This window comes from Aphelocoma coerulescens, chromosome 3 (assembly GCF_041296385.1).
Source record: "Aphelocoma coerulescens isolate FSJ_1873_10779 chromosome 3, UR_Acoe_1.0, whole genome shotgun sequence".
NCBI classification, from domain to species: domain Eukaryota; kingdom Metazoa; phylum Chordata; class Aves; order Passeriformes; family Corvidae; genus Aphelocoma; species Aphelocoma coerulescens.
In genome coordinates, this window is record NC_091016.1 from 53,074,459 (window position 1) to 53,100,140 (window position 25,682).

The 25,682-nt window shown below is 41.4% G+C and overlaps 3 protein-coding genes and 1 non-coding gene across 8 annotated transcripts in view; all 4 read right to left on the reverse strand.

Annotated features, from left to right (window-relative positions):
* Window positions 1–1,308: 1,308 nt before the first annotated feature.
* TOMM20 (translocase of outer mitochondrial membrane 20) lies at window positions 1,309–9,527 on the reverse strand. Its single transcript, XM_069010292.1, has 5 exons — window positions 9,305–9,527; window positions 4,042–4,088; window positions 3,267–3,348; window positions 2,836–2,978; window positions 1,309–1,716 (listed from the first exon to the last, which is right to left on the reverse strand). Exons 1-5 carry the CDS (start codon window positions 9,426–9,428, stop codon window positions 1,672–1,674), a joined length of 441 nt encoding a protein of 146 aa, XP_068866393.1. The 5' UTR covers window positions 9,429–9,527; the 3' UTR covers window positions 1,309–1,671.
* Window positions 8,262–8,396, reverse strand: LOC138108869 (small nucleolar RNA SNORA14). Its single transcript, XR_011150090.1, has one exon. It is a non-coding gene; the product is annotated as a small nucleolar RNA SNORA14 (small nucleolar RNA).
* Window positions 9,528–10,376: 849 nt separating the features above from the next.
* On the reverse strand, window positions 10,377–16,899 carry RBM34 (RNA binding motif protein 34). The gene is made up of 10 exons (XM_069010293.1): window positions 16,672–16,899; window positions 16,321–16,466; window positions 15,067–15,283; window positions 14,428–14,487; window positions 13,825–13,868; window positions 13,272–13,355; window positions 12,989–13,052; window positions 12,817–12,859; window positions 11,468–11,586; window positions 10,377–10,743 (listed from the first exon to the last, which is right to left on the reverse strand). The coding sequence occupies exons 1-10, from the start codon at window positions 16,852–16,854 to the stop codon at window positions 10,435–10,437; spliced, it is 1,269 nt and encodes a 422-aa protein (XP_068866394.1). The 5' UTR covers window positions 16,855–16,899; the 3' UTR covers window positions 10,377–10,434.
* A 2,259-nt stretch (window positions 16,900–19,158) lies between these two features.
* Window positions 19,159–25,682, reverse strand: part of ARID4B (AT-rich interaction domain 4B) — an 89,253-nt gene continuing 82,729 nt past the window's right edge. For all 5 annotated transcript variants that reach the window (XM_069010297.1, XM_069010298.1, XM_069010295.1 and 2 more), the window contains 3 exons: window positions 23,742–23,957; window positions 21,934–22,080; window positions 19,159–20,943 (listed from right to left, as the gene is read on the reverse strand). In XM_069010297.1, the coding sequence (XP_068866398.1) occupies window positions 20,813–20,943; window positions 21,934–22,080; window positions 23,742–23,957 (494 nt within the window). In that variant the 3' untranslated portion in view covers window positions 19,159–20,812. The remainder of the gene's footprint in view (window positions 20,944–21,933; window positions 22,081–23,741; window positions 23,958–25,682) is intronic.

Genomic DNA, 25,682 nt, shown 5'->3' on the forward strand with positions numbered 1-25,682 from the left:
TTATGCTACCTGAACAATTTAAGCACAAAGATTAAACTACAACCAGCTGTTTAAGATATGTTTGTTGATACCAGCCACAAACTTCAGTATTTATTACATTACAGAAAGTTTCAACAGCACCTCAAATCTTTGGAAATAATGTTTTCAAGGGCTTAAGGGGAAAGTACCTATTCCATTACAAACCATCTCAGCAGACTGACTCAGTAACATCCACTTCTACTCCCAAACTCAGGTATTGACTGCTAGGTCACCATCGACTATCCATTTAACCTCTCAAAAATCCTGTGTAAGGCAATTCCTGAACCACTGAGGAGAATCTGCCTTTGAAGAAACTTACACAAGGCTGAAATGAGACAGAGCTGGCTAGAGTGCTCTCAAAGTACCTCACTTCTACTAGATTATGCCACCTAGTACCTCACTATTAATCTAGCAGCATCATTAGTATAAACTGTCAGCTGGTCTGAAAAACACACCTCGAAGCATTCTCAAGTTAAAAATCAGTCGCTGTGCCAAAAAGATAAAGCTACATTTTTAATTGTTTCTTCTGCCACCTGAGTGCTGATAGTACACACCCAGAGAACAGCAGAAGCCAATCTGTTTTGACATTTAGAAGATCCTTTGAAAAACTTGCTTTCATAAGTACACTTCTCCTACTCACTTGAGCCTGCTGTATATTATTTGTTTCCTTTTCCTTGGCAAAGGAAAATTTACCACACCATACTGAAATTTTACAACATCTAATTCCATTAGCTTTTGCTATTTAGCCCAGGAATAAATTGTCTTACCTTACCAGTGCAATTTTTTTCTTAAGGCAAATGCCTTAAAAAGACTGTTAATAACCATTTCCTATGGTCTTGAAGACTACAGACTGAAATGTCAATTGTCTATCTTGCAAAGTTTCAAGCTTTCCAAAAAACCCCAACCTTTGTGCTCTTAAAATCTGCCCAGGTTCTATTCCAAACAGCTTTGTTTCAGACACCTGTATTAATAGAGTTTCAAGTTTGCCAGTAATTTTGACTTGATCACTTAACATGTTTTTGTTCCTGACAGAAATGGATTTGTCATTCTTTCTGCAGCCAGCTATCTATCACCATTGTGATTTGCATCTCTTTCTAAGGTGATCTGTTACTGTTTAAATGATCATATATTTATTTTCTCAGGAAATTACACAAGGTTTTAAACTTAATTAAAAGCATTGGAAGACCAGCCATAACATTAAAAATAAATTTTAATGTTGTCATTTTTAGATCATTTGCTCTGACACCCAAATATTCTGGATTTTAAAGTAGCACTATAGGGACACACAAGTGCAGATAAATCTTTATTGCCATAACTTCGTTTCTTCAAAAATGAGCACTGGGTTTTCAATAGGTCGTAGTTTTATGTCTGTATATGTACAACATTACAACTGCGTATTTTAATAATAATGAAGTTAGTGATACTTTGATAACTCAACACAGTGTATTTATAAAATGAATTCTTATCAAAATACACTTTTCACTGGGATAATAAATAAAATCCTGCAAATCCCACCTACACAAAGTTAATTTTAACTCTGGTAGAACCCGATGTGGTACACAGTCCATTAACTACTGTTTGCCCCTTTATCCCCCTACTGATGCTCATCTTCTGGGGTAAGAAAACTTTTTTTCCCCCCGTTGTGGTGTGACCTCATTCAACATCATCTTCAGCCAAGCATTGTGCACTTACAATTCTCTGTAAGAAGGAGAAAAACTCATTCACAATTACATAAAATTGACAGTAGGCAACTGATTATCAAGCAATGTAATTTTACACTGAACATTAAGCAGTGTAATTACTGAACAAACTGATTAAAGTTAAAATGGCAATCTATATGACTTAAGTTTTTGAAGTCAGTTCCACAGAAATTACATACAGTGCAATACCTAACAAAGCCAACATCAGATAAACAATATCCTGTCAACCTCAGGTTATGACCTCTGTGTGGTTTTTGGCACTGTTCTCTTACAAAACATTTTTGTTCAATCATTTCCCTGACTCTTCCATCTCGTGTACCTGACACTTTCCAGTGTTACCACTGACTATATGGACTTAACCTGAAATGTAACCAGGCCTGAGCTGTAAGAAGAGCCAGCTGATACCCAGCACTGACTCTCTGCTTTATGTCAGCTAACACTGTTAGGGAGTTCCCTTCTACTTCCAAGAACATAAAACATATTATTTATTTTACAACAGACTCACCTGCCAGCATATTAACAACATTACCTGCTCAGTACTCAGACTAAAACAGGAGAGCATTTTATACATAGAGCTACTAACACTTTTATCATCAGGGAAACTCCCAAGCTTCCAAAATTGTCATGGGTTCTGGTGCTAGTTAACATCTTGTGTCTATAGCTGTCCCCAGAAACAACGGGGTAGCAAAAGCAACAGATTCCTTTTGATGAACTTTCATAGCGCTTACACACACTCATAGACGTGTAAATTAAAAAAAAAACCTCAAGACCCAGTGCAATAAAGTTACTGCTTTTCCAATCCCCCCAACTTGTATTTGGGAAACAGTGGATCCACTTCTATTATCAGAGCTGTGGTCAGATGCCTCTACTTCAAGAGCTTAGCATACCCTACACACAAGAGAAGTTTTGTATTTCTGATTTATCCTGGTTGCTATTAATGCTACATGATGATTTTCATACTCACTTTTTAACATCTCAGGTGAAAAAAGAGCTACTTTTAATCTAACTGAACATATTAAAAAACCAACAGCTTACAAAACCCAATACTCAAGACTGATGTAGTGGTTAAAGTAAGTATTTGAGTTATTTCCAAACCATCAGGGAATGTTTCACATACCTGGCTTATTGTAGGGAGCTTAGTTAGAAGCATTTGAAACACTGGTGGTGGAAGAGTCTGCTGTAGAACTTGTAGTAGCTGCTGTGGCTGCCCACACACAGCAATGGCATTGGTCAAGTGATCAACACCTTTTTCATATTCACCTGTATGACAAATTATAATGTTTTGAAATCAACCATCTTCCACACTGTAACACATTTACGTAAGACATCCACCAAGACTGGATTAAATTATGGTGAATCAATCTACTTAGCTCTTCTCCTCCCTTGATGGACCTCCTGAACACACAAGGTTCACCCAAAGAAATACGCAGATTTTCTTAGATGAATTTGAGTCCCCAAAATTTTTTAATGTATAAAAATAATCTTCTAGCAAAGGTAGAGAAAACTTATTTTACAACTTACTCTTTGGGAAAAAAAAAATGCCATTACCTTGAGCTAGTAATTCCTCTCCAAGTTGAATCTCCTCAAGGAAAAACTTCTGAACTGCTTCAGCATCTTTTAGATCAGGCAACTATAACACACACAGTAAAAGTTAAAACAGCCCTTAAACACCAGCTAATAAGAAGTTGGCAGAAAACATTCTCAACTGAAATTAAACATGCACACAACCCTATTGTTACACTGACACTGGCAAAAAAAAAAAGTGTCACCACTAAGTTAAATGTACACAGAATGTTTTTGAAAATCAGACTCAGGTCTCATAACACTGCATCACAAATCTGTAGAGACAGAGCCTGAAATACCTCTGCTCAGTTTATTAAGTACATGATTTAGGAGCAAATATAAAGTCTAAGGTGTATTATGTTTATAACAACTACATTTATTGCAATTTTTTGAAGAGAGATCTCATATTTTCTTTCTGGATTCATTGGTGATAACGAAAGGGAAATCAAATACTTATGGCAAAACAACGTATTAAGTTCACTTATAAGTGTGCCCTATCAATGATTTTAAGTCTGAAAAGTCCTTGTTCATATTACAAAAAGGAAAACACCATCGAATCACACAGTGAATGCTGTACTAATATAACTCCTCTATCTGACACAAAAAAGGAACAACCATACAGTTATCTGTGAGCATTAAAAAAACCTAAAGACTGCATATTTGTAATCCTGGAATCAAAACAAATCCTTAAGTAAATCTTACAAATAATACAAATGAAACATCTTTCAAAATGGCACTACATTACTGAACACAGTATTACCTTGGAAAGCCCTGCTCTCTCTTTGGCAAGCTTCTGTTTCTTCCTTCCTGTAAGAATAAAAACATCTTTTATTTTCAATTTGCAATTAAAAAGCCCTTCAGATTATAGTCTAAAACCATGAAAAAAATCAAAGTTCTTTTCAAAAGAAGAAACTGATAATGTACTCCAAACATTGAAAATTGAGCACAAGACTGCAACCCACTCAGTGCAACAGAGCATCATTTAGAGGTCTAATGAGGGCTGGCAGTAGCACCAACTCAAAATGGCAATTCTTCTCCTGATGGCTACAGCAAACACCAGCTGTGCAGGGCAGCACACCAGCAGCACAGCACACCTCGTGCACTGCAGGCACACAGACACAAAGAGAATTAGAGTAACAGAGGAATTATCTACATGATTTCTAACAATAAGCCACAGAAGAATTGTCTACAAGTCAAGTCTATCTAGTTTTGAACTGTATGGTGCACCATCAAGGAAGGGGAACTTTGGCAGGCCAGAGCAGATACCCACACAGTGCACTTTCTCAGCTGCTTTATAGCAAAGACATGGGAACTAGTTAATAAGTGGCAGTATCTCATCATCCCCCAGCAAGAGCAGTACTAAAGCATACATTTCTGAAACCTGAGGAAAGCAAACATTTACAGATGGAACAAACATTTACAGATTTAACTACCTAACCTAAAGGCAAAAAGTTGGTCTGCTACATGAAGCTGTACCACTCCAGCAAAACTAGTGTAATTAAAATTAAAGTTGCTTTTAATGCAGGTAGGCAGGGATAAAGATATTTTTATAGTAGCAGCTCTTCATACAAGAAAGAATAATTATACTAACACTGGCAATTTCCTTAGAATAATCATTTTATCAAGTCTTCAGTTCATCAACTGAAATAGTTACACCAATAAAACCTTTGAATACAGCCTATGGTTAAACTGTCCTTTCACTCTCTGTCCTCAGTGCCTGCTCAGAAAACTCTTACATTGACAAAGAAAAACTGTCACCCAGCCCTGATTTTTCTTTTGATACAATTTTACAAGCTGGAAATACTTCCAAATGTGACTAGCACTTTTACATGGTAATTAAAAACTTTCAGTTGTCCACATGATGAAGACATTCAGGAATACTATTCCCTAGTATACTGATAACCTAACATGTGGCATTTCCTGACAAGATTGTGTTCTTTATACCAAGGGAGTTCCCATTCTAACTAGATGGAACACCCTTTTACCTTAATACAAAACTTTAATAACACTTAGCAGCTAGATTTCCACAACTTATTGACCTGTGTATGTTATTTTACACTATATATAGAAAAATGTGCTGGATAGAACTGTAATATACTATAATTTTATCATTTTAGTGGGTTCGGTATTAAAGAATTTCTCTTGAAAGTCAGTCCTTCAGTTAGCTCACTCCAACTTTTCAGAAGCATTGATTTGCACAAAACTTTAAACTGCACTACTATGCAAACAAGTTTTGATAATAGATAAAATCCTGAAGATTAAAGTTTTTTTAATTTAGTATTTGAAATGTTTTACTATTAAAACAAGCCACATTGCAACTGTAGCGCATTCAGCAAAAACACAAAAGAGAAATATAAAGAATAACAGCTTAGCATTTGTACATCATTTTCAGGAGAAAATTGAGTTTTCCTGGCATGACTATGACACCTTCTAAAATATAATAAAAGGTATCACTCACCAGGTTAAGCATTCTGAAATAAAGAACAAAACAAAAGACATGCTGGTAACTGGAACTAGTGAAAGCTTTTGACCACTGATCACACAGATTTGAAATCATGTACTTTAAGCTGAAAATTGTGAAGGAATATGAAGAATCACCAAGATTTTAAAACTGAAAAATTATCTACCAAATCTTTCCAGTCTGACTACTATAAAACTTTTCTTTTTCTTCTTAATACTTTTTTACGGACTCTTTAAAAGTTCACTAGCGAAAACAATTACAAAACCCAACTCTCTAAAGGATACTTACGAGTTCTTCTTCTTGGGAAGAAATACTAGTTTCAAAGTATCTTTACAATAACAGCCAAAAGTTACATTTGTAACATGACAAGCAAAAAGCAATGGCTTTGAAGGGTAAAAAAAACCTCAAAAAACAAACAAACCCACCCCGCACCTAAAAAGCCCCCAAGTTTGTTTTCCCTCAGGGACCTCCACAAAAGGGAAACACTTCCCTCTTTTCTAAAGAAATAATCACATTTTGAAAAGAGAAAGGCAATCTTTCATAGGATGAGTCTTTATTACCACAGAAATGCAGTGCATGCATCCAAAACAGAAAGCTAAACTGCAGCTCTCACTGCAGGTCCTCCAGGCACAGCTCTTGTACAGGGCACAAGTTTCAAAAGAGAACCAATGGATGACCTGTCCTGCTGGCATGGGTTACAAAAGCCCCTGAGTAGCCCCCGTAGCTTCCCAACCAGTCCCACGAAGGAGCAGAAGGACCAAAAAGCCATTTGCATTTTCAGTTCCCATCAGTGAAGTCTGCCTACTGCCCTCCTCTCACTCAGCTGGTCCAGGCAGAAGATGCTCTTGAGCAAAATTCAGCGTGGTCAGAAATTCTGGCTGTCTCTGAACAAAGACATCTGTGTCTAAACTTTAAAGCAGAACACTTCTATTTTATTCATTCAAGAAGGCAAATACCTGACGTATTTTAATCATAAAATACAGCTGGGGAAGCTCAGCAGCTAAAAACTCACCCACAAAACCTGCTAAATAAGATTAGAACATCTGGAAAATCAATGCCCAGTAGTTCTATAAGCCTTCCAGAAATTTCCAGGAAATCAGATTTTTTCCCAGAAACCTAAATCTGGCCACCTCATTTTTATGACAGGCCTTTGCAATGCAAACTTTGGCCCTAACACAGCACACAGAAACGTGCAGTGGAACTGGAAGGGCAAAAACACCAACTGGTTCTTCATTTTGTCAGCACGTGCTTGACCAAATTCAACAGGCAATCCACTGACATGTCAGATCTCCTGTCCTTCCTATATTCTGGTGACACTGCAGCACAGAGGCTGAAAAAGGATCTTATCCTAAGAAGGTTAATGGAAAAGATGTGCTGTGATGGTGGTTTCCACAAGCTTTCCATCCTGTACCCCAACTACTGCACAACACATGGAGCATCTTTACACAAAGAACTGCAGCTGGCTGCTGCACTGAACCTTTCCTGGTCAAGTATTTTACAACCCATGCCTTCCTGTCTACCCAACAGTAAAAATGGTGTAATACCCAGATCCCTGGCACCACTGCTGAAGCGTCAATACAAAATTATCTGTTACACTACCAAAAAAAAAAAAAAAAAAACCAAAAAAAAACCCAAATTAATTAAAGCCTTAAATGCAGACCAGCACATCACATGCAAGAACCGTAAGTCCTACAGTGAAGTCCCTCAAATGGCAACTGCCCCCTCCTATCAAATCTAAATGGATTCATTTTCCTCTTCAAAGATGATGCCAAATCTTAATCAGAGCAACTCTAGGTTTATTCAGAACATGACTGGACAGAGGCTCAGATTATGGAAACCTGGAATGCAAAAATAATTTTTGGTGCTTCTGCAAAAACCTTACGTAATTCGGTGTTCCTCCTACTACATATCTGGCATCATTAAAAAAAAAACCTATGGCTGATTATGTTGCCAAAATCAAGTTTGCTTCTGCAAGACAAGCACATACCAGTTAACTGTGCTAAAATTTCCCAAATAATGACTTGCACTGCAGGTAAAAAAAAGGACTTGGAAGATGCACAAGACGTATGCACCCAAAATCCTACACACAGGAGCGAGGGCCTGAAGGCAAAATATTTGACAGCTGTAACTTGCTGTGGAGGAGCTTTTGGAAAGCGGAATTAATGTGCCACTAAGCCACAGCACTGGCCACTCAAATTCAATCCATGAAGGCAGAACCAAAGCTTTTACACTACATTTTAATGTTATCAGGTAAATACTCATTTTCAACCCATCTAGTTATTGATTTTTCCATCCATGAAACTGCTGATCACATCATGTTTACTTGCCAGGAAAATTTACCTTAATGATAACTTCTTATCTTCAGATTAGTTACCAAAGGAACAATATACATATTACCCTGACAGAAATAACTCAGTATAAAAAGTATCACCTTATTTCTCACAATTCATTTGTGCTCCTTCAGTACTCGTGCCTACAATTGCATTGAAAACCGTCCCTGATTATTAAAACGTTTAAATAAATGTTGAAGATGTGAAATAATGAAGAGCCATGGGAGAAGAGCTCTACATCTTGGATTAATCAACAGTTTTCTCTGGCATTCATTCTTATCCTGGAAGCCAATGGCAGGGCTGCCAGGAGGGTTTAGAATGCAGCTGATGAAATATCTGAGAGCTGCCACCGACCCCAGCCTCCTCACAGCAACAACTGCACTCTAAGAAATCACACTGCTTTACCTGCTCGTCTTCCAAAAGCAAAAAAAAAAAAAAAAAAAAAAAAAAAAAAAAAAAAAAAAAAAAAAAGTGTCACCACGTAAATGTAGTGGCTATAATAGCACTGCTGACCCTGTAGGACACCAAGATTGAAAAAAAAAACCAAAAAAGGCAGGGGGGAGGCAAATTTGAGCCAAGCACTGATGAAAACCACAGGTTACCCAACACCTACAGCAAATGCTTTCCGATGGGATGACCCTGTCTAGAACCACCTGAAAGGAGGTTGTAGTGAGGTGGGGATCGGTCTCTTCTACCGTGCCTGCAGTGAAGAGGACCAGAGAAAAAATGGCCTTAAGCTGAGACAAGGGACATTCAGATTAGACATTAGAAAAAATCTTTTTCACTGTTAGGGTGGCCAGGTATTGGAATAGGCTGCCCAGGGAGGTGGAGGAGTCACCATCCCTGGGGGTGTTCAAGAGGCGTATCTGGCGCTGGACGATGCTGGTTAGTGCTGCAGGGGTTGCAGTGGTAGTGCTGGGCGGATGATTGGGCGGGACTCGAAGGTATCTTCCAATTGTGATGGTTTTGTGACTCTGTGACCCGGCCCCTGGTTTCGGCGAAGGGACGGCGAGAGGCCACAAAGCCGCAGCGGCCGCCGGGGCCCGGGGCAGAGGGCGCGGGGGGGTCCCGGCCGGGCCCGGCGCTGCGGCGACACCACGTGCTGCCTTCCCGCGCCCCGGCCGGGCGGGTGAGGGAGGGAGAGAGAAACGGGGGGATCTCTGAGGGAAGCGCGCGGCGGCGGGAAGGGACGGGACGGGAGGAAAGGGGAGGGGGCGTCCCGGGACACTCACGCTCCCGAAGCCGGTTCTTGAAATTGGGGTCGCTCCGCCTCTTGCGGTCGAAGTAGATACAGTATCCGATGAAGAGCGCCCCGCAGAGCCCCGCGGCGATGGCGCTGGTCCTGCCCACCATCATGGCGCTGCCGCCGCCCCCGCGCCGCTCCCGCCGCGCGGCCCGCGCCGAGCTCCGCAGGCACCTTGGAGCGAGCGGGCACAGGGAAAGGACCCCTCCTCGCTTCCGCCTACGTCATCAGCCGGCGGCGGCAGAGGGCGCCTCCCGCGGTGCCTGCGCGGAGGGCGGGGCGCATGCGCGGGCGGAGGCGCGCGGCCGAGCGGGTGGCGCGTGCGCTGCGGCGTTTGCCCGCGGAGCGCCGTGACGGGCCGGGGCAACGGGAAACCCCGGGATCCCAGGGAAAGAGCTCTGGGATCGTCGCGTCCAGCCTCTGACCGAACACCACCATGGCAACTAGACCATAGCACTCAGTGCCACGTCCTGTCTTTCCTTAAACACCTCCAGGGAGGGTGACTCCACCGCCTCCCTGGGCAGCCCGTTGCGATGTCTAATCACCCTTTCTGTGAATAAATTTCTCCTGCTGTCCAACCTAAACCTCGCCTGGCACAGCCTGAGGCTACGTCCTGTCATCCTGTCACTTGTTGCCTGGGAGAAGCGACCGACCCCCACCTGGCTACACCGTCCTGTCACGGAGCTGGAGAGAGCGGTAAGGCCATCCCCGAGCTTCCTTTTCTCCAGGCTAAAAGTCCCCAGCTCCCACAGCCGCTCCCCATAAGACTTGGGCTCCAGACCCTTTACCAGCTCCACTGCCCTTCTCTGCACAACCAAAAACCCCACCCAAATCAAGATAACGATTTCTACTTCATCATTCTGCATGTGAGTCACTTTTCCCTATAATCATTGTGGGTAATCCTACACAACTCCAAAACAAAGAATTCACAGATAATCTTTACAGCAAGACTTTGGCTAGAGGCGGATTCCTGGAACATAGGAATAAAATCATGCAGCACTTCCTGCTGCCTTCTGGGAAAAGCCAAATGCCCCAGAGCAAACACCAAGAATGACAACAGCTATATTAGCAAACAAAATTTATGACACAAAACTCTCATATATATCCATCTTCATAACCCTAATTAGCATTTTTATCCAATTGATTTTTATCAAAGGACTGTTTATTTTTCCCAGCTTTACTCCTAGGAATAGTTTTTAGTCTTTTCGGTTTCATGCTCTTCTTTAATGGGGTTGCTTTTTCACCAACAAAAGAATCATTAGAATAGCTCTTTTCTTTTTTCTTCTTATCAGCTCTGTCCTTGGGAGCACGAGATTGGTCTGGACTTTTCTGTGCCTTCCTCTTGTCCACTACGCGCTGCACTCGTATCTTTCTTCCCATCAGAACTGAGTTGTTGAGTTTCAGAGCAAGATGTACAGCATCTGTATTCTACAAAACCAGACAACCAGTTTAAAAGCAGCATTACCTCCAACTGATTGCTTTCAAATGAACAGTTACCTGTATTTAAAATTGGTAAGCAGGATTTTACAATGAAGAGCACTCAAACCACTCTATTTAGGGAATGACACAACATCCCTGCTCAGGAACACCAGCAGCCCCGCACAGCGCACACACCGAGGCACAGACACTTGCAAACAGACTATGAAACAGCTTACATGAGACACTAAAGTCTGAGGCAGAGAGACAAGGAAAAACTGGGAAAAAAGGCATTGGGCTGCAGGAAATGAACTAAGGAAAATGAGGCTGGGAGACTGCCATGAGAAAAGAAGTTGTACTGAATCAAAAGTGGAGAACCAGTAAGCAAACCAGCTGCAGGAGAGAATTCCACTCACATTTTGACATATAAGAAATGGAAGAACATTGAATTACACCAAACAAACTCATCTGTCCCTCCTTTAAGTCTTTACCTCAAACTCACTTCCTTCACCCAAGCGTGTACAAAACCTGAAATAGTTTGTTTTGTGTCTGCTTCCACAGAACCAGTCTTCCAAGCTGCTTTCACCATACACAACAACGCTACCATGTAACATCATACATACACACATACAAACCCCAAAAAACTACTGAAAAGAAAATAAAAATGCTCTAAAGGTAGCCCCAATTCAGGTTGTGAAGAACTCCCGGTGTGCTGGAGCAGGCTGTTGACACATACCTCAAAGAGGACGTAGCCAAAGCCTTTTCCCAAGCCCGTCCTCCTGTCTCTCACAACTCGCACTCCCACGATGTCTCCACAGACATGGAAGTGTTCCCGCACGGCGTCATCGCGGATGTCTGCAGGCAACACAACGGAACAGATGCCTCTTCAGGGAGACACATGGCTTTAAAAGCCTGGCACAAATCCAGTTATTCCACATTTACCAATTCAGGGACACAGACAAATATATTTGAATATATATTATCACATGAATACGGATAGGTAGACAAATATCAGAAAAATCCCAGCAAGCTGACAATGCGGACTTTATAAAGGCCTATTTACTTTGACAGTTACTGATTCTCCAGCTCTGAAGAGTACAACATAAATCACAAAGAAGAACAAAGGCAAAGACTGAAATAAATTCTTGAAATCATTTCATTTATGGTTGTAACGGAGTAGAAATTAAGATTCCTGCTATACAGAAGCTCCTCCTTATGCCAGAATTTCTTTCTAAGAATTAATGCTGATGATAATGAGCTTGAGCTGGCAGTTCTTCAACTGCTGGTTGACTGAGACATGAATTTCAGCTGAATGGGGGAGAAGGGATTTACAGTTTCCAACCACAGCTGCTATGCAATTATTGTGATAATGGCTGGATTTGTGAGCCTTTCTCCATCCCACGCCTAGGCGGACAAGTGTGATGTGCCATCACAAAAACACAGGTTATTTTCCTTTTTTGTATAGGCATACTTCACACAATCCCCTGCTGTAGATAAACACCTCTCTGCTGAGGGGAGGGGCTGAACTCAACAGTATGGGTTTAACTACAGCAATGGGACCTAGATGTGCTGAGAAAGGTCCAAGCTGCTGAAGTAATTTCAGAGCACAGCAAATCATAGAATATTCTGAGTTGAAACAGGCCCACAAGATTATCAAGTCCAACTTTTAGCCCTGCCTGGACAGAGTCACTCAGCCTGTGGCTCACAGAATGCACCAAAAGGAGAAGCCATCACTGTCCATCACTTGGAATTGGTTCACAAACAGGTACTGGTAACCCTTGAGCAGTTTAGAAAGCCATGGCCTATGCAACTTAGTCGTATTTATTTAAAAAACATGAAGCAACAACAAGAATTCAAAGTGCTTGCAATGCTACCTACAATCAACGTGCAGAACTTGACAGAAACTTACAGCCCCTTTAGGTGTTTCAATTAACAAATAAAAATTACCTCCAGCAAAAGGTATTTATCTGCCTAAACATGTGACCCTAAATACCTAAATACCAATAAATTAGGTAACAAAAAGCCTAATGTCAACTATCCCATAAATGCAAATTAATGATGCATAACAATCCATTTTAGACTTACCATATGAAAGATTTCCCAAGAATACAGATCGTTTACTGTCATGCTAAAGGAAACGAGAGACAGGACAGTAAGTTATTTGTTACAGAAAAAAAACCAAAACAACCAAACAAAAACAACAAAATTCCCCCAACCAAACCAGAAAAGGGGATTTCTGGCCACACATCTTACTTACCGAACTGGTTTTAGATGCAGTGTCAACTCTGATGTGAAATCCACTAGCAATTTCTGTTCCGTTCCTTTCGTGGTCAAAAGCAAAAAGTTTTAAAAGTGAAATAAAAGCATTATTTAATCAACAATGTCACTGCATAGCAGTATTCCAAAAGCAAAGTTACTTTTAAGTTTGAACCAACATTTTATTCAGATTCAAGCAACAGAGGGGAGGTTGTTTAAATTTAGCTATAAATCTACCTGATCTACATCTTCAACAGGGGATGAGGAACAAAACTGATACTTACTCCTTCAGAGCCTTCTGGGCATCACATTCTTCCTTAAAGACAACATAAGCATTGACAAACTTTGCATTTGGGTGCACCTTATGCCTGGAACACGAAAGGGACATGTTACTGCTTAAATCCTGCTGATGCTGTGCAGTGCACAAGCACTTCTTGCTGAACACATTTGTGCCTCTGCTTGTTCTGTGCACACTAACAACTTCATTTCACCTGCAGGTCAAGCTACCCCTGTACATGCAAGGTACAGCCCATACATGCCCCCTGAGAAAGCTTCCTCAACTCATAAACATATCCAAAGAAATTAAATACTTTTAGCATCTTCCTCCTTCTTAAAATATAAGAAATGCAACCTCAGGTAACAAATTGCTAGTACACATAGCACATAATTCTTTATTACTTGTCGAGAAAACTTAATACCTTAATACAAAGGCAATGACAAAAGACAAAGAAATACAAAATACATAAAAAAGACTTAATACAGACAAACTTATAACAACCAACAGTAAAACATTGTTTAGGCCTTGAAAAATACACAAAATTCACAAGGGGAACCTACTTGATTGCTGCTACCTTTTTGGATACAGTATCTTCTGCTGGAATCTTAAAGATAAAAAAGCTTGAGTTAGGTGGGCCTAGTGTCAACTCAGAACAAAAAGTTTTTCTGTAAGACAAGGAAGAATTCAAGCAGGTGCCACCCAAAGCAACATTGCCAGTACAGTGAGCAAATGATGGAAGTGGCTGAACCTAGAGATGGTCTAAAAAACCCTCAGAGTTAAAGAGCTTGCCTTGACTTTGTCTGACTTGTTTCTCGAGTCCCAAGAGGGTTATTGTCAACTATTTTAGTGAGTACCCTGATTTACAATCAATGTGTCTTAGCTACTATGATTTAAAAATAGGTGAGCAACGCCTCAGCCAAAACAGCAATAACAAAGGCATTCCTCTGTCGGAGGGCTTATAGCTCTGATCCTGGATCAGCTGCTGCTAAGGAAAAAGGCATCTGTGGTGCTCATGGGATAACATCTCCAAGGCTTCTTCTAATAGAAAAACCCACATATCCCAAACCACTTCTGAACTAGTGAAGGTACAAGCCTTACAAATACTACTGCCCCTTAACACCAACAAATAATTTTGGTATGTAACATTAAAGGAAATAACATACCAGAGACCGGAAGCGAATGGATTGGATTTGTCCATACTTCTTAAAAAGAGATTTCAGTACCTAAACAGATGATATTACAAATATTCAGTACATTTTTCAACCTGTTAATGAGAATTATTTTTCAGTATTTATAAGAAATACTGTTCTTACACGGTTTTACTTATAGGAGGTCCCTTAATGGGCTACTAAGAAAATGCAAGTAATTCATAACTATTTCTGTGGTTTTTGTGGCAGCTGCTTCTTCTACAGATTGCCAAAACTGAAGTCATGCCTCCTACTGTGGAAGAAAGTATAAATTTAACATGTTTTATGTAAAACCTGAAGCACTGTTTGCATACAAAATTAGTAGCAGAGTAACTTTGTAAATGCAGTTCTCATTTATTCAGTCATTTTTTCATTGACAAGAAACTGACCAGTTCTACTCAAAAAAGAGCCACTGCATCTACTGCTGTAGGAAGCCCAACTCGAAGAAACCAGAGATTGTCTCTAATGGTTTCTGAGAACAAGCACTATTTCCTACTTTCCCAAAAGCAGTTCCAATCCCAAGTGTGTATGGCTTCCCAGCTGGAAACAGCCCCTCAAACTGAGGACTGCTGTAACTCCTTTCATTCCTTCAGTGGACAGAACCCACCCCCGTACCTGAATAGTACAAGTGACAGGCAAGTTTCCAACAAACACCGTTCTTCTGTCTGCTGTTTCATCAGCCACCCTTTTTCTCTTCTGCTGTTTTGCAGTAGCACCCGTAGCTGAATTAACACTTTTGGTGACGGCTTGAGAAGCCTTTTTCTTTTGCTTCGCTTTGTTTGGAAACAATTTTTGATCCTCCTCCTCATCTGCCTGCTCCAAAGCATTCTCTCTGACCAGAAACAAACAGGCAGGTTACAAATGATGGGAAAAAACCAGGGGTTTGGGGGTCAAAGAACTGAAGCCTCCAAGATATTTTAACTTACTTTTGAAATTATTATGTTCAACTTAAAATTTCAAACATTATTTTGTTTATTCTGCATTAAACAAATGTATCTGACCATTCAGTAACATGAAAAACTACTTGCTGTCCCCAGGACACTGCATTCACTATTTACAAGGAATAACACAGAAATATGTCAAAATCAAATAATTTGATAGCCTTTAAAATTGAAGGGAAAAAAAATCATCTTTGCATGTTGGACCTAAGAACAGACTAAATCCTTGTCAGTATGCAGGAGACTGACAAGAACAAACCTCTGCAATACTGCCATGCACTAACAAATCTCTCACTATCCAAACCTGCCATAACAGCATGAACAAGGAGCAGATCTGAAGGAGCCTCTGGAAGGCTACAGACATAAACACAGCAAGCAGGTCCCATGGGCCCAGTGCCAGGGACAGGATGAGGTGTTAGCCTTGTGCTACAACAAAGTTCACTTTATTATCCAAACTGCATTATAGTGTGATCAGCTTCCAATCTGCTCTGAAGCACCTTACTTCAAGTATTTAAGAGAACAGGTCACAGAGAGGTTCTGTGTCACTGCAGAGGCCCAGATACAGACTGCTCACTGTGCCTGGCACCCTGCTCCTGCCGAAACCACCTCTGCTGGATAAAGCCAAGGACAGCTAGAAAGCATCTCCCTGTGCCAGAGAGAACTAGATACATGTGTTTTCATCTCCAACTGCTGGGCCTGATGACTCTCTAGCAGGGCATTTGCACTTCACGGACCTAGTGTTTCAAGAAGCTACACTACTTTCTCCTTCAAGGGAAAACTACAGAAGTTTGCACAATCTTAAAAATAATCTTAAACACCAAGTTGAAGATGAGTAGTAGACGAGAACTTAATTGTTTCACTGAACTCATATTACAAGTAATGTAGATGCTGGGGGGCTTAATTTTACCATAAAATGGTGTCACCTACTCACCTCTCTGACAGTTTTTTCTCTGCTTCTGAACGTTCTTTTTTTCTGGCCTTCTTTGCTTTTACTGGAGGTTCTTGTATGACGGACGAGCTCTGGTCTTCTGACACTTTCTCCCCTTCTTCTGCACGCTTCCTTTTCTTATCTCCCTTCTAAAAATGGCAAGAGAAACTGACTTGAAGGACAAAATTCCAGGAACGCCCCGCTGTTACTTTACATACTGCAACTTATTTGGAGCGCCACTGCCCGAAGCCCACCGCTGCGGGAAGCGGTGCTGGCGCCCTGCCGGGCTCACACGCCCCCAGCCCCCGCCCGCCCCGCCAGCCGGGAGAGCTGCCCCGGCCCCCGCTCACTCACCCCCGGCACGGCCACCAGCACCGGCGGGGCGGCGGCGCGGAAGAGGCGAGCGAGGGGCGCAGCGGGAGCCGCGGCCGCCCCGAGGCTGCCCGACACCTGCCCCACCACGTACTGCTCCTCCTGCTCCTTCTCCTCCTCGGCCGGTGGGTGCCGCGCCCCCGCGCCGCCCCGGCGGACCCGCATGGCGGCACCGAGCGCGGCGGGAACAGGCCCAGCCCGCGTCACTTCCGACGCGCGGGGCCGGGCGCTGCTCCCGGGAACGCCCCGCTCCCTCCTCACCGCCCCCCGCAGCCCGGCCGCAGCCGCGGGCTGGGAGCCGTTCCGGCCACCGCGGGACCGTGCTGGGCGTGCGCGGAGCGGGACCCTGGAAACATCCGACATTAGGACGAGACGGACAGTCTTAATGTGTGCCAGGGGAGGTTCAGGTTGGGCATGAGGAGGAATTTCTTCACAGAAAGGATTAGATATTGGAATGGATTTCCAGGGAGGTGATGGAGTTACCATGTCTGGAGGGGTTTAAGGAAAGACTGGACGTGGCCCTTAGTGCCATGGTCTAGTTGACATGGTGTTTTGGCCATAGATTGGACTAGATCTCAGAGGTCTTCTCCAACGTAATTGATTCTGTGATGAGCATGTGATGATGCTGTCTTACTGATTTCCCTCGACCCTCAGATCCAAGGGGAGCTGAAGCAAACCTGGCAGCGCTGTGGCTGTCTTGTTACACGTTTCATACACTTTTTGAGCTGCTACTGTAAGCAGCTGGGTTGGCACCAGCATCCAACTGAAGGCAAAACAAGTAACCCAGCTACTGAATAAAGGAAAAGTCTTGGTCTTGACACATGCACCAGGTATCCCCCCTGCCTTGCCTGCTGCATGCCAGGAAAGGTAGTGACCCTCATGGATGGGGTCAGCCCAAGAGAATACACAAATCCTTTAAAAGGGGCAGATGGCTGCTGCATGACTTGTAGTGGCTTTTCCAATCTGCCTTCACACAGAAGAGCAGCTCTAGTGACACAGGAGGGGCAGAACAGGCTCAACCATCATCCAGCCCATTTCAGAGACCCATGGCCACTGAAACTCTGCACGAGGTGTACAGCCTCCAGGAACTCTGCCTGAGAGCAAGTTCAATCCCTGTGTCAACAGGAAAATTCCACAGTGTGATGGCAACTACCCAGTCATAAGTATATACAGATATCAGTGGAGACTGCAAATAAAGGGAGGTGGGAGCACTGCAGAACCTTCAAGTAAGGCACGTTTTCCCTCGGCATATGCCGATCTCAGCTATTCCCAACACAATCAATTGTGAGGCAGACAACCCAAGTCTGTCACTCAGCCAAGGTACAGACAACACAGCAGGGGTTGTTTGCCTTGCTTCGTCTTTCGGATCATGGCCCAAGCAGGTGTTCAGGAGTATGGGCACAGCCCAGCAGGCACTGCTAGTGGTGAAATTCCTCAGCTGCAAGCAGAGTGCACATGCCAGGCAGGGAACTCACCCATGTGTAAAGCTCTGTACAGTATGTACCCTGGAAAGCAGCTCAGATTTGACCCACTGGAACATGGGATAAACTGCCTGGCTATCAGCTTGCCAAACATATCTTCCTTTGTTACTTACTGGGAGACAAGTGGTTCCATGAATCTGGAGCGCACCATTTACAGACACTTCACAGAAGAGGTGCAATGTAACACATTCAGACAAATGTCTGAGTAGCCACTAAACTGCATCAGAAATATGATGAAAATTAAATAATCTCTGTATTAAGGAAAAGCAAAAATCCTATTTATGCAAAAACTTGACTTGGGAGCAGAGAGGTGACTAAAGATCCCTGTTTTAAACAGGTAAACAAATCCCTCCTCCCCAGATCACAGAGTCAGTAATTGTCACATCAAAGCAAACAATGCTGGCACTAAAACTGAGAGCTGATCAAGAACCTAGCAGTGAGTAAAGAGCTGAATTTGAATCTTGCTTGCCCAGATGTAGCTCCCAGTTACGTCCATACCCCTTATGCCTACTGAGACTTAAAAGCAGAACTGAACTACTATGACTGATTCCACTAAACTTAAACAGATGAAAATATCCTCTGAGTAGCTTCACTGAAAATATTAAAATCACCCGTCAGTCTCAGATCACCATAATTCTTAACACAGTCAATGTTTCCAAAGCTTATTTATCATGGTCTGTTACTGTCAGTCTCATCAGTAATCTGTCACTTTGCAGGTATAGCAGTATTTTGGTCACCTGAACTACAGCCAGTAGTTTGTTTCAACTGGCTCTGCCTTAATGATGGGCCACGCTTTCGCCTTCTGCTGAAAAGGAGGATGGATTTGAATTAAACACTTAAGAGAAAAATTAGGCAAATGCACCTGCTCAAGCTTACCTTTATATGGCCATTACAGCACATCAAAGATCATTTGCTAAACTGATTCTGTAGCTTGACATAATTTTCATCAACACACTACAGTTGCTTAATTAAACTGTTAGAAACAAAATCAGGGATTCACAAACTATGGCATTTTATTTCAGAGGCCTTTGCTTACATTTGTACAATATATTACATAACTCTCCATTTTCTGCAGAACCTAATATATATTTTATAGCTTTTTTCTATAAGCTTTTCCTTCAATGTCTGTCAACAAATTTTTACAGTCCTGTACAATTCTGAATACTTTGAAACCATTTTCAATAAAATCAGTTATAACCTTAAGCGCACACTACGAAGACTGAAAATGCTTTTCTTAGAAAAGTCAAATGAAAAGGATTCTGACACTCTAGCATCTACAAACAAAATGCTTCAAATTCTTACATGTTGTATTGCCAGAAAACAAAGAAAAACATGCCAGCCCCTACTTCCCCAGGCAAAAGAAGTACACAGAACTACAATTAAAACAGTAAAACAATCTGTACAATAAAGTACTGTGTATTAACAGTGCCAGGTATTAAATAGCTTGAATGAACACTTCCGCAATATACAAATGTCTTACAAAGGTATAGAATTAACAGGAGAGAGCTTGGGATCCATTCAACATAAAATCAATACAAGTGAAAACATTTTGAAGTTGGTTTTGGAATTTGTACAAGGCATTTAAAAAATTAAACATCTACCACTCGGCTAGCTAGTTATTTTAAAAACAACTACCCTTTTGTGGCAGTGTTGGTATCAGCAACCAGAAATTATAACCTCACACCTTACTCCCTCTTGAAGTCCTCTCCTTGAAGCTCGTAATAAAATAAGCATTACAAATGAAATATTTGTTGCTTTAAGGGGAAAAGAAACATTTACAAGAAAACACAAAAATATACCTGTTATAATCCATTATGAATAAATATACACTTTAAACTGGCTGAATACAATCTTTATACATTAAGATTTAATACAGTTTGTTAGCCATTTTCTTTCTTTTTCATAATGTATTTTATCAAAATTAAAAAAAAATACTGTTTTATAGAAAAATGGCAAAGTACAGTAGTTTCATTCCAATTAACGGGTTCTTAAAACCCAGAGTAACCTATTTAAGCCTAATTCAAACCTGTAAACATTAGTCAGTCTTTTTTTTTTTTTTTTTTTTTTAAAGGAATCCTCATATTTGGTTATCAGGACTGATGTCAGACATCCTACTAACTGCAGGTTTTGAATAGATGTGCTTGACGTATACAATTAAAGCCACTATAAGGTGACTTAGCAGTTAAAAAACAATTAGCTTGTACAAATGAAAATATTTTCAATATTTGTCATAAATAAATGGAAAAATATCAAATGTTCCAGCTTTAACAAAATACCAGGGAATACAGTAAGCCTTACCACATTGATTTAGATCACCCCAACAACTATATACTTATTGTCCTGTCTCTACAGGCAGTGAACAGCCTCCATTTGCCACAGTGGAAGGCCTTCAAGTCACTAGACTTACAATTCCCAGACAAGTTGGAAACAATTATTGCTTGAGGAAAAGCAGTTTGTTGTACTTTTTCTTCATAAAAGTGCACTTAAGTGCAAAGTTAGCTTGTCAAGAAACAACTTTAAATACAAAATAGTGCTTGTCTGAATTTTGTGCCACTGTGCAGTATAAAAAAAAAAAAAAAGGAAAAAAAAAAGAGTGGCCCTCAGCAGCCATTAAGTGCAAAGTGCTTTGGCAAGTCCTGCTGTCACCTGCACTCAACTGACATTCCATTCTGTGATGAACTTGACATAGATGGTTCTGCTAATGTTAACATAACTGCAGCCGTAATGGAACTAGAGGAAGGTGATGAGGAGGAAGATGATGTAGTAGCAGCACCTGCACAGGAAAAGGAAAATACAGGTTATAGATATTCATAAACCAAGCAATAAAAATGTTTTCCTGTTCAGCACCAAGCACTGGCACATACTGACTCCAGTCACTACTGCCTAGCAATGGAAAAGAAACAAGCCTCCACTGCCTGGTTTGCGTAGGAAACACTGGCAGAAATATGCAGCCGTGTGCAAGGCAGTGCGGCACCATCACCCCTTGTAGCCCTGGGTCATCGACCACCCAGATCAAGGGCCCAGCCAAAGGAGGCCAGAGCTTGCCCCTGACCCACCAGCACAGTCAACTGTTCCCTTTCTTTCCCATGGGAACCAGCACAGGGCCTTGTCCCGGCACTGAATCTGCACATTCGCCCTGCTCTGGCAACCAAGCAGCAACTGAATTCCCACCCATAACCCATGACCATGACCCATGTCATGGCTGGGGCCATAAAATCCTACTACACGTGGCATTTCTCAAAGAAAAGGATCCTTTTAGCATTCCTAGAAGCAGGCACACTAGAACATTCCTTACAGCAAGAGGTGCGGCAGCTTCTGAAAGATGAGAAATTTAACTGGTCTCCCTTAAAGTCATGGAATAAACCCCTTATCCTAAGGGGAAAGCACTAACTAGGCCCACAAGCAGTACTACAGTAAATTTATCCGTAACTTGAAGAAAAGTTAGAAGTTATTAACACCCTTTGTTCTCTGCTTAGGTATGTTTATTTTCTGTATATTTTTTCCTGTATGAAGTAGTTGCGCCTCAAGAGCATGAAACAGATTGCACACCTTGGTAACGCTCTTCCCCTTCCACAGTCACTGGGTATCTGATCCCCGCCTTCTAATGGTCATAAAATAACTGCACATAGCATTTCCCAAAACCCAAACAAAACCACATTCCTAATGACACACATCTCCCTAAAAATTATCCAGTTCTTATCAGGACCTTAATATAACATGCAATTAAGCCCTCTAAAAGTAGAATTTAGTTTCCAGTGCTTACTTTCCCGCTCTTTTTTCTTTAAGCGCTTTCTTCTTCGGTCAATGGAAGCCACCTCAGATTTCAAGGACAGGTAATGTTTCCTGATCTCTTGCAATTTTTCTTGGAGAACTGTTATGCGTTCGGCACTAGTCAGGTTTTCCAAGTCAGCTGCAAGTTAAACAATCTCTGTTTAATTATTGTATTGAAGCATTTCCAAACACTTCTGAGTGTCAGTGAAGTGGGAAATACTCAAATCTTAGTGATGTGCTTCGAGGTAGCAGACAACAAAGACAAATTTGTTCATTTTTTTTTTTTATTCTTTACAAGATACCACCATACACTCTTTGGGGAATTTTAAGGAACTGGGAGAGGAAAAAAAATGCATTCCCTTCCCCATAAGGAGGAAAAGGAAAAAAAAAATTAAGACAACTGATGAAAACATAAGGGCCAAAACTAGCTTTGAGCCTGTGGCTTTCAGTCCTTGCTGGAGCTCAGTTTGGCCCCTGACACCAGGAAGGTCAGCCTTGTTACAAAATAAGCAGGTTGCAGTAGGAATCTGCACAGCTGTGGGGTGGTTCTGGTGGACTCCGTGGCATACGTGCCATAAGGAATAACCACACAGGACCTCCTTGCCAGACATGGCCAGTACAGGAGCCACCCCTCTGGCTGTTTCCAGCTGGGAGCTCTCCACAGCACGGCACACAGCAGTGGGTGGCACAGGCAGGAGAAACTCTCAGTTCAGTCCAGGGAAGCCACAGGGAAGCCACACTGGTAACACTCCATTCAAAAGCACTTAAGAATCATTTAAACTACTGTGGGGTGCAAAACGCACTGTATCACCCTGTAATGAGGGCAGCACCAAAGGACCAGAAGCCACAACTGTATTAGGCTGTGGGAAAATGAGGAAAGCTCAGAGACATTACGAGTGTCTGACTGCAGCAGCAGGAAATGTGTCAAACAGCACTCCATAGACCAACTTCAGCAAACCAACTTTAGCGTGTGGAGTTGTAGCCAAGGCAGAAAGAAAGGAAGGAGCAAAAGCCCTTTAAATGCGTTGCAACAGGAAAGTGTTCAATGAATCTCAACAGGGCAGTAAGTGACAATAAAGACCTTTTACGTTATGTACTCCTGAAGAGCACCAGAATGTAACTTGTGAAGAACTACCGGGGAAAAGTACTTTTAAAAATAGAGTAATGCTGAGATTCAGGGTTGGGGAGGAAATAAAAAAACAACCCAGCAAAGCCAGATTCAACTGGTAAGTTGTACTAATATGACAGAATTAATAAGCCACTGATCTGTTTTTCAGATAGGCAAATGCAGTTTGCTCTGCTCACCCATAGCCAGACCAGTAGCTTGACTGAAACAAACACAGTGCAAGTTCTTAATATTAGAAATAGTAAACATGTCCTGGTTCACTAATGCAAAATGGAAGGAGAAAAAGTTACAAATCAATCACCTACGTGTCTGACCAAGAACTAGGGAATGAGGAATAAACAGCAAGGAAATAGCAACAGAAGAAGCACACAGAGCAGATAATGTTCATGCCAGAATGACAGGTATGCACAGGACAACAAGAACAGCAAGTCCGTTCAGGAGCCATATCTAAAAACAGTCCTGGAAGAGTGTGACATAGGCAGTTCCCTGTGCTGCAATTGCAAAAAAAGAAAAAAATAACAAACCACCACACTTTTTTTTTTTTAATGAGGATTTATCACAAACTTAAGCAAATTCAGAATGGAAATGAGAAAGCCAAAATGCAGAACATTCAAAAAGCCTTTTTACACTATGCCACAAGATGACACTAGGTGTGTTTTCAAGAAAATACTTACACATTTGAAAACTCCATTTGTAAACTTTGGGCAAACGATTATTCTGTTCTTTGAGATCAGACTCCTTCTCTCCATTTTTGCCACATTTTCCTGGAGATTGTGTTCTTGTGAGTGATTTGGTTTGGTGAGATTTCATGCCAGTAGAAACCGATTTTGCTGACTGAGACTTGGACACACTTTCACCAGCAGACAGTTCATCACTGTCGCTGCTGTTTGCTGAAGAAACAAGAAGACATTGTTACAAAACAAAGCCCAAACTAAAGGCTGTCAGAAGCTGACAGAACCCCTGTACTGATTTTCATACAACGAGAATTTGACACAAATCCTTTACTTTAAAACAACAGAATCCATCCTGGTGTAGCAGCTTGGCTTGATGCTCTCTGCACCACTGAAGCACAAACCAGGTACATAAATGGGGCCAAAGTGATCCACATTTGCCTGCTCATGGGGCTGTACTTTTTCTAAGAGTTCACAGGACTCATTGTTATGTTCCATCTCCTGTTCACCTTTTTTTAACATCAATTTCTAATGCAGTATTCAATATATATAAACCACTATCCCATTTTAGTGCTAACAGTTACAGACAAATCTTTGACTGTATTTTTAGGACATATATAGCAGAAATCAGAGCAAACACAGCCTCTTCTTAGCCTTACGTTACCTTTATTTTAATTTTCCTCTACTAAAATCATTATCAATAATCTGAATATGTGTGACATACTCTACAATTTCCTCAGACATGATGATAAAATCTTTTAATTTTGGAAAAAGATCTTTAGCTGACCCAAAACAGAAGAACTTCACCTCTTTACCCCTTTCTAACTGTAAAGCAACAGGCTGAACTGAACACAGGTTTTGATTCAAACCACTCAAAGGAGAGTAACAAAATAATCTATCTAAAAGACAAGATTTATGAGTAATGATTGAAAAGATGAAGTTTTTTTAGCATTATTAAAATAAAACCGGGGTGAAAGCAGGTGCAAGAGACTGTAATGCAACACAAGTCTAGCAAAGCAGTGGAATAAAATGCCTAGGAAATCTGCACAAACTCCATTGTTAGAGTTATTTTTAAAAACACGTTGAATTTATATTTATTAAGAAAAATGTATGCCTCAGTTGTACCTGCCCCAGGTGTTGACAAAATGAGCCCTGAACCTTCTGGCCTTTATGATCTGGTGATCTACACAGGAGAAACTGAATACCCAAGACATGAAGTGTGAAAGAGCTTGCCCAGCTGCTTGTTGGCATTGGCTGGTTTAATGCAAAGGCAAGAGCTGAAGCTGTCACAAAGACAGTTTAACAGATACATCTGAATTTTGCCAGAAGTTTTTTGGGTTTTTTTTACTTACAGCTGACTCACATTTTATCTATTTATTTTCCTTATTACATCCAGTAGTGCCTGAAGCCTAACAAAAAGCACACACTAAGGATTATGTGGTAGTAGCTTTTAAGTTTCACATCCTGATGAAGACATAGGTTGAGAAAAAGGGGTAAATTCACCAAATCCAGGGGAATAATGGCAAGGCTAAAAATGGTGTATTTGTTCTGCAAATTCAGTTTGTTTTGTTACTTTAATTTCTGAGGCGAGGGTAAGAATAAAGATTATGAAAGGAGGAGACCAGTGAAATGGAATTAAAAAGGATGAGAAAATATAAAAGGAGATCAATGAACATGAAGGACAGGTGGGGTGAAAGCAAACACCAGACCAGCAAGTACAGACTTTTAGTAAAAGCTGTTACTAGAAAGTGGGGAGAGAAGCTGGGAGAGGAAAAAAGGCATGGCATATGCTTTTTATCCTTGCTTTAACTCCATTTTTTACAGTTATCCTCCAGGCTTCAGTCTCTAGCTGCTTCCTGGTATTTTTTATTAACAGTGAAATGGAGCAGTAATTGATCTTGTTATCTCCCAAACACGTGTGCTAACCTTGTCTCCCTAACACAC

Bases quoted from the DNA above. Each gene is read 5' to 3' on its own strand.
- TOMM20 (XM_069010292.1), bottom strand. From the start codon at position 9,428: ATGATGGTGGGCAGGACCAGCGCCATCGCCGCGGGGCTCTGCGGGGCG. The intron at 3,349-4,041 runs GTAATACTGTGT...TGTGTGTTATAG, and splicing joins AGAGAGCAGGGCTTTCCAAG to TTGCCTGATCTAAAAGATGC. The intron at 2,979-3,266 runs GTAATGGCATTT...TTTGTCATACAG, and splicing joins AGAGGAATTACTAGCTCAAG to GTGAATATGAAAAAGGTGTT.
- RBM34 (XM_069010293.1), bottom strand. From the start codon at position 16,854: ATGCGGGTCCGCCGGGGCGGCGCGGGGGCGCGGCACCCACCGGCCGAG. The intron at 16,467-16,671 runs GTGAGTGAGCGG...TGCCATTTTTAG, and splicing joins TGCTGGTGGCCGTGCCGGGG to AAGGGAGATAAGAAAAGGAA. The intron at 10,744-11,467 runs GTATGTGTCAAC...CTGGTTTTGTAG, and splicing joins TTGGCTACGTCCTCTTTGAG to AATACAGATGCTGTACATCT.